This window comes from Aulostomus chinensis, chromosome 1 (genome assembly GCF_037954235.1).
Source record: "Aulostomus chinensis isolate RoL2024-O1b breed Wild chromosome 1, RoL_Achi_v1.0, whole genome shotgun sequence".
In the NCBI taxonomy this organism is placed as follows: domain Eukaryota; kingdom Metazoa; phylum Chordata; class Actinopteri; order Syngnathiformes; family Aulostomidae; genus Aulostomus; species Aulostomus chinensis.
In genome coordinates, this window is record NC_141320.1 from 43,592,472 (window position 1) to 43,608,946 (window position 16,475).

Sequence of the window (16,475 nt, forward strand, 5' to 3'; positions counted from 1 at the left end):
TTGTGAGGGCTGACATCACAGTGAAACTACCTAGATCACAGAGCCTTTGAGATCACAGGCTGACTTCCTTTTTATCCCTAAAATGAAGAAGAAAAATGTTGTGTCTGTGTTTGTGTTGATGCATCAGTGAAACAGTGACTCTGACAGAGGGGGTGTAGCTCAGTGGTAGATCGCTCAATGCTTGAACTCAATGCTGAATCCCTCGTCGTCATCACTGAGCTGCAGAACTGGTCCATGCAGGAGGCTGAGCAGGTCTTCCTCTCTGGTCCAGTGTCTCAGCACAGGTCAGAGTAGAGAATTAAAACATGAGCACAAATCTTTATCAGCTATTTACTGATATCAGTGACTACCTTCAAGTAAGAGTGTTAGTGAATGGACCCTTTTTAAAGTTTATGTTATAATGTTTGAAAAATGATGCTCACAAAAACACTATAAAAGTGTTTGTGGTAAAATGATTCCAGTGGATTTTATTACCATTTTAAAAGTTCAAGCGTATTTTGATGACACTGTTTGATGTCATGACTCACAGTTACTTTAGCAGGACCATCGGGACATGAAATCTTCCTCATCATCCCATATCGACCCTCAACCCCTCACACAGAACCAGGAGCCCTCAACTGAAGGAACCTTTAAAACTGAGAAATTGGACAGAAAGCAGTATTTTGGTGGAATGAACCTTTAAAACTATAAATTAGAAAGTATTTTGGTGGAACGAACCTTTAAAACTATAAATTAGAAAGTATTTTGGTGGAACGAACCTTTAAAACTATAAATTAGAAAGTATTTTGGTGGAACGAACCTTTAAAACTATAAATTAGAAAGTATTTTGGTGGAACGAACCTTTAAAACTATAAATTAGAAAGTATTTTGGTGGAACGAACCTTTAAAACTATAAATTAGAAAGTATTTTGTGGAATTGGAAGAAACCATTTATACTATAGTTAGAAACGAAAGGACAGGAAGTAGTATTTTGGTGGAATAAACCTTTTATACTATAGTTAGAAAGGAGTATTTTGCTGTCATCTAATTCGATAGGTGGCGCTGTCACCAAAAAGCTAAAGTCCGCAGGAAAGCCGCGATTGGCTTTCCCATCCATCAATCGAACTGATCAATCAGCTTATCTACAGCTGCTCCGCATCAGCTGATCAAATCCCTCACTTCTGATTGACCCCTCTCAACTTAAATGTCACCCGGCCTCAACGAGCGCTCTGCTAGCTTCTGGCTATGCTGCTCTGCCTGCTGCTATCTGCTGCCATTTCCTGTACAGTTGCTCCTGCTCACAACTTGCTACCCTCCACCTCCCCAGCTCCACCTTGTCGTGTATACATGGCATAGTTCATTCCATGTCATGTTGCTGCTCTGTTCACGGGGGTATGTTTGCTCTTCCAGTCTTAAACTGGGAGAACCTTCCCTCATGCTGCTGGTCCCTAGTTTCATGGTGCTCATGAAAAATTCTCAGGGGACTCCTCTGAACAGAGCCGTACCACCAGTTTGTGCTAGAATAAACAATCAAGCACATTATCATCCCATTGTTTCTTGATGTGAATGGACCTGACAGAACTTGTGTTCCTCAATAAAAATGCAGAAATGAATCACTTTTTAGTCTTTTATTTTATATGATTCAACACTTAAGTTCACAAAATTCCATAGAGAAGTTGAAAATTTCAGTTCTGAATTGTTTTATAGACAAATTTGCTCCATTTTACATAGCGACTCATTTCAGCATTTACACAAACAAATTGAACAAATGAAATTCTGCAATGATGAGATGATATTTGAAGGAAAGGATGAGCGATTAAATGTTATTTCACAGGCTGATGTTGGGTTAGCAGTATGGAAGCTTTTCCATCTTTTTTCAGTTTGTTTACCTGCAATGATTGAGAGCTCCTGCAGGGGTCGCTATTGAGTGGCCAACACAGTGTCAAAACAGTGCCGACACAGTTAGTGTAGTGTGTCAGTTCACTCCTTAAGGGATCATCATCCAATCACTACCTTGCAGTCCTCATCCATGCTGAGGAGGACAGACCTGAATCCTGTCTCCCTTTAACATCACATGGAGTTTGGTACTCTTTCAAGATGAACCTCACTTCTGACTTCCTTTGCTCAACGGTTCAAGGAGTTGGGAGTCCTCATCTATTTAATTCTAACATGGATAGAAAAGAGAACGTCTGCTGGCCCAAGGGATTCGTTTCAGCTCAGCTTCAACAACCTTTGACAACCTGAGTTCTTGGGAATCAAACATCTGTTTCATTTTAACGTCGTTGTAAAGTCTATAAAAAAGTTCATGTCAAGAAGTTCTCTTTGAATGCAGCAGAAACCTTCATCAGGAGGGTTACCAGGGTCAGGGCTCAGCAGGAATACAAACAAGAGACAATCAGGAACAACCTTCATCAGGAGGGTTACCAGGGTCTGGGGTCAGCAGGAATACAAACAAGAGACAATCAGGAACAACCTTCATCAGGAGGGTTACCAGGGTCAGAGGTCAGCAGGAATACAAACAAGAGACAATCAGGAACAACCTTCATCAGGTGGGTTACCAGGGTCAGGGGTCAGCAGGAATACAAACAAGAGACAATCAGGAACAACCTTCATCAGGAGGGTTACCAGGGTCAGAGGTCAGCAGGAATACAAACATGAGACAATCAGGAACAACCTTCATCAGGAGGGTTACCAGGGTCAGGGGTCAGCAGGAATACCAACATGAGACAATCAGGAACAACCTTCATCAGGAGGGTTACCAGGGTCAGGGGTCAGCAGGAATACAAACAAGAGACAATCAGGAACAACCTTCATCAGGAGGGTTACCAGGGTCAGGGGTCAGCAGGAATACAAACAAGAGACAATCAGGAACAACCTTCATCAGGAGGGTTACCAGGGTCAGGGGTCAGCAGGAATACCAACATGAGACAATCAGGAACAACCTTCATCAGGAGGGTTACCAGGGTCAGGGGTCAGCAGGAATACAAACAAGAGACAATCAGGAACAACCTTCATCAGGAGGGTTACCAGGGTCAGGGGTCAGCAGGAATACAAACAAGAGACAATCAGGAACAACCTTCATCAGGAGGGTTACCAGGGTCAGGGGTCAGCAGGAATACAAACATGAGACAATCAGGAACAACCTTCATCTGGAAAAGCTGAGAAAGCCTGAATCTTGAAGCTGTCTGGGGAACTGAGCCTCAGGGAATCAACCTCCGCCGGTTGGGCTCAGGAGCTGCACAGGGAAACTCAACACTCCTTTTCTGGGCAGGGAGAGACCAGCAAGGATGCACTCAAGTAGCTCGTCCTTCAGGAGACAAACTCCACATGTGAAGCACCTTCAAGTCCATCAGGCTGGTGTCTAGAGCCTGGAGGAAAGACATCAAAAAGACGTGGTGGGTATGAGCCTCAGCAGGAAGCAAACGCTCAGCATAGTGGGACAGTTTAAAGACACAGGAGGTCTGATGGAGGCCTCAGGCACCACCTTGCAGGAAGTCCCTCTGCACCCACATTTCAGGGAAATTGTCTTTACAAACTGCAGTGAACTTTAGATGTGCTGGTTTATAGTATTTCACTGTAACAGTTATGAATGAAACAAACTAAAAATAATCAGTATTTTGTGAAACTGTCCATCATGTCTGAAATATTTTGATGTCACTTTGGGGCCCAACATCTCCCTGAGGGCCTCCTCCAGTTGGTCTAACGTCTGATCAAACACCAGAGAACAAAGCAAATATGACTGAATCAGTTCTGAGGAAGTTCTGGGGAGAACCTTTATTGTTGTTCTGAAGCTCTGCTTCTATGTTCCTACCTGAGAGTCTCCAGCCTCCAGTGAGGATCCTTCAGTCCAGCAGACAGCAGCTCCACTCCTGGGCCTCCTGGATGATTGAACCTCAGGTGCAGCTCTCTCAGGTGGGAGGGGTTGGAGCTCAGAGCCGAGGCCAGAGAAGTAAAACCTTCCTCTCTGATCCCACAACCTAAAAGGCTGCAGTTAAGAGAACAGAGTTAATTCACTGTTCTACCAAATCCTGGAACCTGAACCTCTCAGATGTTGATGGTCTTCACTCCAAGTTAGTGAGGTTTTTATAGTTGCTTTAGCAGTGCCAGGCTAAAGGCTGTGGTCCAACTGCACCGTCACAGTGACAGTTTCCTCGGGAACAAAGCTACCAGGCCTCAGTAATCTACTACCAGCAGGATATTCCAGAGGAACTGTTGACAAACAGCTGGATTCTGTCCATCTGCTCTCACTGCTTCCCACACCAGCAGCTGCTTTGTCAAGTTCCTCTGGTCTTCACCAACAAATGGAACACTTCCTCCTCCAGTCTTTGTTCTGACTTCTCTCTGGTGACCTGCTTTGATCAGTGAGGTTTCTGCTGTTTCACTGTCATGACAGCGTGCAGGTTGTTGAGTCCCGTCACTCACGACAGGAGTTCACCTTCTCACTACCCTCTGATAAAACGCTTCTTTCTCCATTACTAGAGAATCTATCACACATTCATAGTTAAGGATGAACCACAGGAACAAGCTCCTCCTCCACTGTGTTACCATGGTGACGAGTCCCCACCCACATCAAAGAGAGACGGTGTTCAACCAGAAGTGCTTGGAGCCGCTGCACGAAGCAGGCAGACACCTCTGGGTGGCTGGAGCCTTTTTATGGAGGCGGCAGCAAATGCTTCTGTTCCCTGGAAACAACTGGAAATCCACGCTGGAGGTCAGGAAAACAAGACATTGGACTCAGGCACTCGTGCTGAAGTTGACCATCACTTCTTGAGTGACGTCCCACTGCTACATGGTGACCACTGAGGGAGGTTTGGAAGGTGACTATTTATAAAGAACAGATTCACAGCAGTAGTTGACAGGCATTCCTGCTGTTGCCATAGCAACCAACCTGCCTCCGTGATGTGGCACATCACTGTATAAGTGTCAGGTGACCTGAGGTTGGAGAAAGGGCTGGTAGCTCTGCTTCCACTGTAGGAGATCACGACGACGCTGACCGACACTTCTGAGCGTTTGAAATTCCTCCAAATGTCAGACGGCCGGTTGCTCACTGATCAGGCAACGATCGACCCTCCAGAATAAAACTGACCTTCATGTGGCTTGAACATCGGCTCAAATCTCTTCATTAAGGACATGTTTTGTTGTCACATGACCTTTGAACCCCAAAATCTAACCAGTTCATCATGAACGTTTGAGTCAAAGTAAAGAAATTGTGGGTGGAGTGGAGGCCTGCTAAGATGAGAGCTGGACCTGAGAGTTTCCAGGTGACAGTGTGGATCCTCCAGTCCAGCACACAGCAGCTCCACTCCTGAATCCTGCAGCAGGTTCAGGCTCAGGTCCAGTTCTCTCAGACTGGAGGACTGAGAGCTGAGAACTGAAGACAGAACTGAACAACTTCTCTCTGAGAGCTCACACGTCTCCAGCCTGAAGAAGAAATGGAAACATGAGCAAACATGGCGTCAACACCAACTCATCAATGATGAAATCTGTTCTCATCTCTGGTTCAGGATCAGCTTTGATATGTGGACGTTTGGAGTTGATGCCTCATTTGCATATTTAAACAGGTTGATAGGGAACCTTCAAGAACTTTGATAGAACATTCAAATGTCATGGTGTATATATGCTTTCAATTAAACTGATGTCTTCCTGGTTGATGGTTTGACTCCATTTTGAATCAGTTTCTAGTTCTGTCTTTCTTCCTTCATTCATTCATCAACATTGTTCTCTCTTCACCAGAGCTTTGATCCTCATCTTCCTGTATTTCACTGCTCCATTTTAATTCTCTTTGTCTTTTGCCATCATTTCCTCTCTGCCTCTGTTTTATTCCCCTTCATTATTTTCAGTATTACTTTATATATATATTATTTTATATATATATATATATATATATATATATATATATATATATATATATATATATATATATATATATATATATATATATATATATATATATATATATATATATCTCCCACCAGGAGAGGGTGGAGTGGAGGCCTGCTAAGATGAGAGCTGGACTCTTACCTGAGAGTTTCCAGGTGACAGTGAGGATCCTCCAGTCCAGCAGACAGCAGCTCCACTCCTGAATCCTGCAGCAGGTTCCAGCTCAGGTCCAGTTCTCTCAGACTGGAGGACTGAGAGCTGAGAACTGAAGACAGAACTGAACAACTTCTCTCTGAGAGCTCACAGCCCCTCAGCCTGAAGAAGAAATGGAAACATGAGCAAACATGGCGTCAACACCAACTCATCAATGATGAAATCTGTTCTCATTCTCTGCTCAGTGAATGATTTTAATTCTTTAGTGTTCATCTTTAAAGCGATACTTCACCCAATGAGTGCTTTTGACTTTCAAGTACTCAAAAATATGCGCCTGGACAAGAAGACGATGACCTGGAGAGTTTGGAATCAGAAGTTTCTGGACAGTTTAGCTGTTGGTAGCTGTCGTTATCAGGCTCAAGACTCACCTTTTTAGCTTCGCTTTGAACTGATTTAACTGATGCAGTCTCTTGTATCCTTTAATTTTATCACTATATTTTATCTTTTAATTTTTTTGTTCTACTTTTCAATTAGCTCTTCAACTTTTAGATACTTTTATATGTATGCATATATATATATATATATAAAAGTATATATGTTTATATATATATAAGTATATATGTTTATATATATATATATATATATTCTATGTCATTCTGATACTTTAATATCATTGTAATTTCTGTTCTTTCCTACTCTACCTTCTTTTAGTCTTTTAGTTTTTAGCTCCAGTGTTTCCTGGTGGGGGCCCTCCACACTGGGAGGTGTGTCTGGTCCGCCCACAGGGGCGTCATGCTTGGGATCGTCCAGGCCCAGAGAGCCGGGGGCCTCTGCATTATATGTGGAGTGTACCCGTCTGTCCGGGTCGGGTGGTCTCGGTGGCTTTATATTGTATTTAATGTTTTTCTTTTATTTCTGTGAAGCACTTTGTGTTGCAGTTTCTGTCTGAAAAGTGCCATATAGATATAAATAAAGTAAAGTAGCTTCAAGCTAAAGAGACGTGACCGGATCCTCCTGCATTCTGCAGTCCCACACAAGTCATGCAGGAGGAGAACCTCTCTGAGAGCTCACGACTCCTGTTGGTGAGTTCTTGACCAGCAGAATCCACTTTTTAGGTGAAGCATCACTTTAACAATGTGAACTAGTTTGAACCCACTGGTCTGATTCTGAGGGAGTTTCCAGCTTTACAAGAACAGGAAGCCTCAACTGGCGTGACGTGTGCTACAATGTGATGTCACAGCTGGAGCTGGAGTCTGCCCTCGCACTGCGCGGTGGTGGACCCTCTGCCCGGATCTCCGGACAGTGCCCCTTGGTGCTCCAATCTGACCCCTGGACCAGGGAGGCTAGACTCCCTGTCGGCTGGTTGCAGTGGTGAGGGGGTGGTCAGCGGGACCAGTCTGGAAGTTGGCCCCCTGCAGGTCTGGCCCATTCCTCAGCCCCTCTCATTGCCTCTCTGTCCCATCACATCACATCTTATGTGTCACTAGGCCTTGAGGGGCTGGACCCCCCAATTTTAATCACATCGTAGACATTTAGGGCTTGGGGGAGTGCATGAGGATGTACTGGGAGACTCTGCTGTCTGCAACCGGCGGGGCTCCCATGCCCTGGGTGCCTCCGCCAATTTTAACCACATTCTAGTCATCCACATCATCACATCTACATTCCTATGCACAACACGCACCCTGCACCATGTTGGGATGGGGGGGCAGCTGGGGCAGGGAGTGGGTCCAGTGCTGCCTCCTTTGCTAACTGCACGATTGCAGGCCTGGGGGCCTGGCCGGGGCTCTTTGTGGGGGAGGCTGGTCCTCTTCCCAGCATGGTGGTTGGGCTGGGGTTGGTCACGGGCCCTGCTGTTGTGTGGTGGATCGCTCGCTGGCGGTTTCACTAAGTCTGAGGTGCCCTGGACCGTATCAGCATCTATGGAGTGCTCAGCCCCTGTATGGAGGAAGATGAGGGTATGATTGTTTTGTTCGGGGGTGGCGGTCCTGGGCGTGCGTGCCTTCGGCTCACCCTGGCGGGTGGGCTGGGCCTCTCAGGAGAGAGGGGGGTTCCTGGCTGGCTGGCTGGTGGTGCCAGCCAGCCAGCCTCCACCTCCAGGGATGGGTGGAGGGGATGGGGATCGGGGTTGGGGGGGGTAGCTCCATTCGGGGCGGTGGGCCTGGTCGTTGTGGTGGGCTGTGGTTGCCCCACCTGGGTGTGGGGTGTGGGTGGGTGTCGGCCTCGCCGCTGGCGGACCTCTTGGGGGGCTCTGGTTGGGTCTCGGGCCAGAGGGGCCCTGTGCCCCTGGGCTCCACTCATGCTGTGGGGGGGGGGGGGTGCCCGGTGGGACCGGGGTCATCCCTGCCCCTTCTCTCTGTGGGTTGCTTCTGGGTGGGGTTTGCTGCTCCTATGCTTTCCTACGGGTCCTGGCATGGGTTTGGCCTGTGGCTGTTTCCTGGGGGAGGGGTGGCCTGGGGCTCCCTGTGTCCTGGGGGTTTCTGGGTGCTCTGGTGGCTTGTTCCTGACCTGCCTGCTATCCTGGACTGGGGGTGCGATGTCCTGGCCCCCCACATCAGCTACAGCCAGCTACGCACAGCATCCAAGACAAACTGTTGCACACACACACACATACACACACGTATACACACATAAACGCATGCGGTGCACAACTGACCCATAATCACACACTCAGACATTTATCTAAAAATTATATTAAACCAAATGGTAAACCTGCACTGGAAATTCTGCAACCAATGTTTTTTCCTTTTTTTTTCTTTTCTCCTCTCTGTTGTTGTTGTTACTTTTTCTTTGTTTGTTTGTTTGGTTTTTGTTTTATTTCTGCTATTGCTGTTGTTGTTTTTGTCCCCCCCCCCACTTGTCTTCCCCTGTCCTGTCCCTGCTCTCTCTTCCTGTCCTCTCCTGAGCCTCAGTCTGGTAGCTTCATCAATGAACCAACACCATTCCTAATAAAGTTCAACACAGATGCTGATAGGAGGAGTTTATCAGGTTCCTCCTTAGCAGAGTAGAACTGCTTCAGTCCAACAAAGCACCAGGAACATGGATGCTGCTGCTGAACAGGACAGGTTAAAAAAAAAAACCTGTCTGATTGATTTCTACTATTTTTGGTCTCTTTTGATGACGTGTGCTACAATGTGATGTCACAGCGGCCATATTGGATGAGCTGGAGTCTCTCAGGAAAGTTGTTTTCTTTTTTCTCTCCAAGTCCATTCAGAATGAACCAAAGAAAACACTGCTAATAAACCAGCAGAAGACGAGGAGGAAGTTCAAAAGTCTCTGAACTTCAAGTCAGAGGATCGACGTCAGGTTGCCAGCAACAGAGGGACCAACTAGATTAGACTGATGAAGAGCAGCACCTGAAGGCTGCCATCAAAGAAGAAGACCAGAGAAGAGAAGAGACTGAAAAGAGAGGGGAAGATTTGGAGCAACAAACAAGGACGAGGACTTGGTGTTGTCTGGACCTGAGACCAGCCACCGCACCTCTGCTGCCTCACAGCTGCTGACCAGCAGGGTGAGGACGCACCCAGAGGTGAACTGCAGTCACTTGAGCAGCGAGTCAGGGAGTTCTTCAACAACAGAGAGGTTCCTATGAACAGGGACCAGATCGCTGCTCGTCCACCAAACCAGAGACACAACAACAGGCTCAGCATCATCGCTCCATTTGTGAGCAGAAAACATGAAGCTGAGGAGCAAAGAGTCCAGGTGTCCATGCAGAAGAGCCTCTCACAAAGACAAACTGAGACTGAGACAGAATCCTGACAAAGAGGAAGAGAATTCAGGACTGGTGGAGAGGAGCTGGAGAGTCCTGATCAGACTGAACGCTCACCTGAGCAGGTCAAAGTGACAGTGGTCAGAGACCTGGAAGATCTTGATCAACATTCATGACAATGTTGAATGTTGAGGAGGAGAGGAGGAGGAGTGAGGAGATGTCCCACTGTCAATGGAGTTGTGCTGTGAAATATCAGCAACCTCAGTTTGGGAGAGATAAATCTGGGAAAACTGGAAGAAAATGAGTGAATCCACACTTTGGAAGTCTTCTGATGTCAAGATCCAACAATTTAGGAGTTAGAAACGGTCACTGATCAGAGATCCACTTCCACCAGAACATCAGCTTGAACTGTGACTGTTATTCTGAAGAGGAGTTCAGTTCTGGAGTCAAATGGAGCAGTTTTCAGTCCTTCACTTCACCAGCAGGAGGCTCTGCAGCAACTTCTCCTCAACCAAAGAGAGCGTCATCAGTTTCAGCAGAGATTTAGTGAGCAGCAACTTTGGAGCCTTGGCTGAATGATAATAATGAGCTGCAGCATGGAGGAGAGGCTCTGAAAGGTTTAGTCCAACCAGGGTCAGAGAGAGAGGGGGCTGTTGCTCTCCAATGCCAGGTTCTTGATCAGATCACCATGGTTACTGAGAAGCTGATGGATGTGTGACCTCTGAAATTGAGGCTGACAGATGCAGAACCATATTAGTTAGTTGTGTTTCTAGAGCGCCGGGTCACGCGTCGATCAGTTTCATCCACTTCCAGGATGACGTGAAGAGCATCAGGATAAAGTGAGAGTTTGGTTTGTTGGATTTGGTGAAATCTGTTGATCATTCAAAACTGCAGAATTTGTTCCTTCATGTTTAGTGGAGTTTCTATCCAATCGTTGTAGAACCTAAGAGAACCTGAGAGAACAGAGCAGCACTGATTGACAATCTTTCTATCAATGTGATTGATGGACAGAGGAAAGTCAACTGTTAGTGGCTGGTGGGAGCCACCGTTTGCCTGTTTACAGTGGCAGAGATGAAGAAGAACTTCAAACTCAGAACAAACAGACAGAGGAACAGTTTGGAGGGAACAAATCACCAGAGGCAATGAAGGCTCAGAGCAGAACCTGAGAGTCCTGATTGACAGGAAGTTTCTGGAGAGGACAGCAGGGAATCCTAGGATGAGGTTTTATAGCCATTTTGGACTCTTGTTGACCAACGTTGTCTGTTGAGGGAGTTTAGACAAATTCCTAAAGAGGAGGGAACCAAGGTGAACAAAGGGTTTGGAGAAAGACTTTAAGAAGAAAAATAGGCTCTGGAGGGAATTTATCAAGCATCCACCAGAGGAAAAGGAGGAGAAGAACAAAGTAAAACCAGAAGAACATCTGATGAGATCAGAACAAAAAGACTCTTCTGATCAGTTGTTGGAGAAACAGAACATGGACATCATGATTGAACTTCAGCCCTCATGAATGCCTTCCCTTCATGTGGAGGAGAGCTTGTTAAACTAGAAGAAATATCTAGTAGTCCAGCTCAGGATGTTCTGCTCTCATCATTCTGACCAAACTCTTTGGACGGGACATCGGCCAAATGTCCTCCCTGTTCCACCACATTCTGGTCTCTGTTCATTCCTGTTCTATCCTGCTCCAACTTCCCACAGAGACTCAGACCATGAGAGGGTGGAGGATGAGAACCAGAGGTGTTCCTCACGTATGAAGTTCAACTGGTAAAAGTCTCCTCACACATCCAGGACTTCATCCACCTACCGAGCTGCAGTTGAAGCTTCGACCACTGGCAGCAGCCTCAGAAGAGCCTCCTCTGAAGCTGAATATTTCCTCAGGTCAAACACGTCCAGATCTTCTGAGGACAGTAAGATGAAGACCAGAGCCGACCACTGAGCTGGAGACAGTTTAGCTGAGGACAGACGTCCTGATCCCAGCAGACGCTGGATCTCCTCCACCAGAGAACCATCGTTCAGTTCATTCAGACAGTGGATCAGGTTGATGCTTCTCTCTGGAGACAGATCCTCATTCATCTTCCCCTTGATGAACTTAACTATTTCCTGTTTGGTCTCTGAGCTTCTTCCTGTCTGTGACACCAAACCTTGCAGGAGAGTCTGATTGGTCTGCAGTGAGAGACCCAGGAGGAAGCGGAGGAACAAGTCCAGGTGTCCATTGGGACTCTTCAAGGCATGGTCCACAGCTCTCTGGTGCAGGTGTTTTAGTTCAGGTTTCTTTCTGAAGACTCGTGACCTCCAGAATGTTTGTTCCTCTGTCAGCAGATTGACTCCAGAGTTGATGAAGGTCAGATGGACATGAAGAGCAGCCAGAAACTCCTGAACACTCAGATGGACGAAGCAGAACACCCGGTCCTGGTACAGTCCTCTCTCCTCTCTGAAGATCTGAGTGAACACTCCTGAGTACACAGAGGCTGCTCTGATGTCGATACCACACTCTGTCAGGTCGCATTCATAGAAGATCAGGTTGCCTCTCTGCAGCTGATCAAAAGCCAGTTTTCCCAGAGCCTCCATCATCCTCCTGCTCTCTGGAGTCCAGTGTGGATCCGTCTCAGCTCCTCCATCATACTTGACCTTCTTGACTTTGGCCTGAACCACCAGGAAGTGGATGTACATCTCAGTCAGGGTCTTGGGCAGCTCTCCTCTCAGTCTGGTGGTCAACAGGTCCTCCAGGACGGTCACAGTGATCCAGCAGAAGACGGGGATGTGACACATGATGTGGAGGCTTCGGGACCTCTTGATGTGGGAGACCACGGTCTCAGCCTGCTCCTCATCTCTGAATCTCTTCCTGAAGTATTCCTCCTTCTGGGGGTCAGTGAACCCTCTGACCTCCGTCACCATGTCAACACACTCAGCAGGGATCTGATTGGCTGCTGCAGGTCGTGTGGTCATCAAGAGGTGAGCGGAGGGAAGCAGCGTCCCTCTGATGAGGTTTGTCAGCAGCACGTCCACTGAGGTGGACTCGGTAGCATCAGTCAGGGTCCGGTTGTTATGGAAGTCCAGAGGGAGTCGACACTCGTCCAGACCGTCAAAGATCAATGCAACCTGGAACTCTTCCAACCTGCTGATTCCTGCTTCTTTGATTTCAGAGAAGAAGAGATGAACAAGTTCCACCAAACTGAAGTTCCTCTGCTTCAGCACATTCAGCTCTCTGAAGGTGAACGGGAACATGAAGTCTATGTGCCGGTTGGTTCTGCCTTCAGCCCAGTCCAGAGTCAACTTGTGTGTTAGGACCGTCTTCCCGATGCCAGCCACTCCCTTTGTCAGCACGGTCCTGACTGCTGTCTCTCTTCCAGCTGAGGCTCTAAAGAGGTCTTCTAGTCTGATGGTTGTTTCTCGTGCAGCTGGTTTCCTGGATGCTGCCTCAATCTGTCTGACCTCGTGTTCCTCATTGACCTCTGCAGCCCCTCCCTCGGTGATGTGGAGCTCTGTGTAGATCTGATTCAGAAGGCTTGGGTTTCCTGCTTTAGCGACCCCCTCAAACACACACTCAAACTTCTTCTGCAGGTTGGACTTCAGTTGACGTCGGCAGGCTGCAGAAGTTCCTCCTGAATGAACAAAGAACAAATGGAGTCAAGGGTGAAGACTGGGACTCGTCCTGGTCCTGATATATCTGGGTGCTGCAGGAAGGAAGCTGGAACTGGTTTGACGAGGGCTTGAATGTGAGGAACCTTCATTTGGATCAAAACATGATGCACTCCAGCTTTAAAGCTGTTCAAATCATCTTACTGCTGAGCAGACGGTCAGCCAGCTGCTCCTGATTCATTCTCTTCAGGAAGTCCAGTGTGATCTTCATGAACGCCTCTCTGCTCCTCCTCTGCTCCTCCTCATCATCCAACCACTCCTCTGGTTCATTTGGACTCAGAACCCTCCGGAATCTCTTCAGCTCCTTCTTCACAAAGTCAACAATCTTCTCCTCCAGCAGCTGGAACAGAATAAATGTCAGAGTGAAACGAGTGGAGGCAACAACAGGTCATGTGACTGAAAACCTGCTGGTCTCCAGTGAGTGACTGAACCCTCACGGACCATAAAGATGGAGTCCAGGTGTGCTGGGTGTTGCTGGATGGACTCACCACTGAGACCATCTGGGTTCTGCTGATCAAGTCTGTGGAGACAAGATGAAGTCAAAGAACCAATAGTAAAGGAACACCAGGGACCTTCATGGTAGCAGGGACCTGGACCCAGCAGAGATGGGGGGTCTGTGGCTGGTCCCAGACCTGCCCACAGCCCCCTGCTCTTGAGTGGAAGAGATCGTATCAGAACAGACAGTTTACATTCTCACCTGGGATCAGACTCCAGTCCACCTTTGAAGTCTATAGGATGACCCATAGACCAATCACTCTTCATGGACACACAGCTGGGTTCAGGGGGGTCTGGTCTCCTCTGAGAGAACCTGATGGAAACAACACTGATCAATGCTGACGATCAGGAAAAATCATCCAGGAAAACAGGAAAATGTTGAAGGTCAAACGTTTTAATGATGACGATAAAAAAAATGCCTGAGAAAAATGAGTTTCAGTCCTCAGAGCTCACCTCTGACCAGAAGACTGTTGACCATCTTTGAAATAAATCGGCCGATACATAGAGTTGTTGCTTCTGAAGGACACACAGCTGGGTCCAGGTCCAGGTCCAGGGCCAGGTCCAGGTTCAGCTCCAGGTCCAGGTCCAGGTCCAGGTCCAGCTCCAGGACCAGTAGAGTCCAGCCTGGTTTTCTGGGGAGGGGCTCCCTCCTCTAGGTCCTCACTCTGATTCATATCAGAGTTCAAACCTTCACACAAACACAACAACACCTTCATTTATCAACAAGCTTCACATCTCAGGACCCAAACTTGTGACTCCTCCAAGTTCAAATCCTTCTCCTCTTCAGAAACATGGTGGAGAGACATTCATTCTTCTCTGTCTGGAGGACGGAAGTCATCTGATAGCAGCAAGAAGACCTGAACCTCTGGACTCCAGCAGGACAGTTGAACTTTGTCTGGTTGAGCTGCTCTGAACTGAAAGAGCTGTTATCAGATCCAACATCAAAGTCTGACAAATGAAGCTATCACCATGACAACCTGACTATCAGACTGTTGGTGTCATCACCTTCTGATGGAGAACAGAATCTCCATGAAGCAGCGAGTGCAGGTGAAGGAACCAGCAGCTCTGACTTTGGAAAGATCTCAGTCCAACATTCCTACTCGGAATGTTGATCAAAGCATCAGGAAACTCTGATGGTTCTGATCAGATTCCAGGTTTGAGTCTCAGCTTCACTCCTCCAACAGCTCAGAATCATAAACTCAGGCTTTTCTAGCAGCTGCTCCTCCTCCAGGACCTCAAACAGCAACACTGAATGATGCTGTGGTCAGGACCCTCTTTCATGTCTGGCTGACACACAGCGGCTGTCCCTCAACTCCAGTGTGAAGTCTGGCATGTTAAGATCCGGTTGGACCCGTTCAGACTCTCCCTGCATTCTTCCCTGATGACGCAACATGAGAAACCAAGCGCTGCTGGTTTGCTGTGAACGTTCCCGCTGACGCTCGTTGTGAACCAGCTAGAATCCCACCTTCACACGTCCTGATGGAGACGGTTCAGCTGGACACTCAAGCAGGGAGACGACTCAGTCAGAGGGATCCTGTTGGTCTGGGGGGTTCTCACCTGCTGAACTCACCTGAACTCAACCTGCACACTCGTTCAATGGTTCTTTTCTTCCCTCCTTCTTCCCCCTCCTTTAATTCAGTTAGCGGTTCAAGACAAACAGGTGACCGACATGGACAGACATGTCCATCAATCATGGCCTTCATACCTGGATCAGAGAGACGCTGCTCCTTCTCCCTCCTCAGTCCAGGTGTTTATGTGCATTTGATCTGGCGTCGCTTCCTCATAACTACAAGTCAACGAGAACAACCTGAAAACCAGTCAGGCCACAGGCAGAAAACAGTTACAGGCAGTTGTCCGATCTCTCCACTAGATGGTGCTGCCTGCCTCTGTGATGGCTCCAGATCAGATGGATCCCAGCAGCAGCAGCAGTTGAGTGCTTCAACACTTCCAGACCTTCATGAGGTCACATCAAGTTCTTCCAGGATTCACTGAGAGACGTCTTTGAACAGCTGCAGCTTGTCTCTGTCCAGGGTCTCATCATCATCTCCCAGTTTTCCTCCTGCTCCCCCATTCAGACCTGAACTGCCATCAATATTATTCATGTTGTTATCTGACTGAAGTCTTTACACATCAGAGGTGCCACCCTTGGGCCATGCTGGGGTCGTCCCTTTGGTTCGCTTCTCCCACTTTTCAGAAATTTCTAACCTTTGTTTTAAAAGCTCTGGGTTCTTCACCCCGATTAGGACGGTTGATACGATACTCATTTTACAAGTTGCACCTTTAACCTGTTCTTCTATTGGCACTTGGAATAAAAGACAAGAGGAAAAACATGAACGTCTGTGCAGGAGTCCAGGTGAGCACGGGGGGACTATTTTTAACTTTCTGTGTCTGTGTATCTTCTGGGCCGGTTGCCAAGCTATTAGTCAACTGTACTACAATACCCACACACACCTTAGTCACGCCCACTGACCATTCCCACCAATCACAGCTGGAGGAGCCAGGAGGCGTTTCCCCTTCAGTCATACACACCTCTCCTTTCACTCGTTCAGGTTCCTATCCCTCCTTTCACTCTGACTCCTCCATCAGAACTGGGCAACAACAACTCCTCGATCTGTGCTGCAGCCTG

The 16,475-nt window shown here is 47.5% G+C and overlaps 1 protein-coding gene across 7 annotated transcripts; it reads right to left on the reverse strand.

Annotated features, from left to right (window-relative positions):
- Positions 1–1,553: 1,553 nt before the first annotated feature.
- Positions 1,554–15,596, reverse strand: LOC147271780 (protein NLRC3-like). 7 transcript variants are annotated; one of them, XR_015115827.1, is made up of 11 exons: positions 15,555–15,596; positions 14,303–14,537; positions 14,052–14,162; positions 13,796–13,874; positions 13,499–13,694; positions 11,520–13,317; positions 6,001–6,174; positions 5,227–5,400; positions 3,791–3,964; positions 3,123–3,347; positions 1,554–2,409 (listed from the first exon to the last, which is right to left on the reverse strand). XR_015115827.1 is itself a non-coding variant. In XM_086203738.1 (10 exons), the coding sequence occupies exons 2-10, from the start codon at positions 14,521–14,523 to the stop codon at positions 3,341–3,343; spliced, it is 2,934 nt and encodes a 977-aa protein (XP_086059864.1). In that variant the 5' UTR covers positions 14,524–14,537; positions 15,555–15,596; the 3' UTR covers positions 1,554–3,340. The 7 variants fall into 7 exon arrangements, 3 of the variants coding, with proteins under 3 accessions (XP_086059864.1, XP_086060062.1, XP_086059980.1); XM_086203738.1 differs by having other exon boundaries at positions 1,554–3,347; XM_086203936.1 differs by lacking the exon at positions 6,001–6,174 and having other exon boundaries at positions 1,554–3,347.
- Positions 15,597–16,475: the final 879 nt, after the last annotated feature.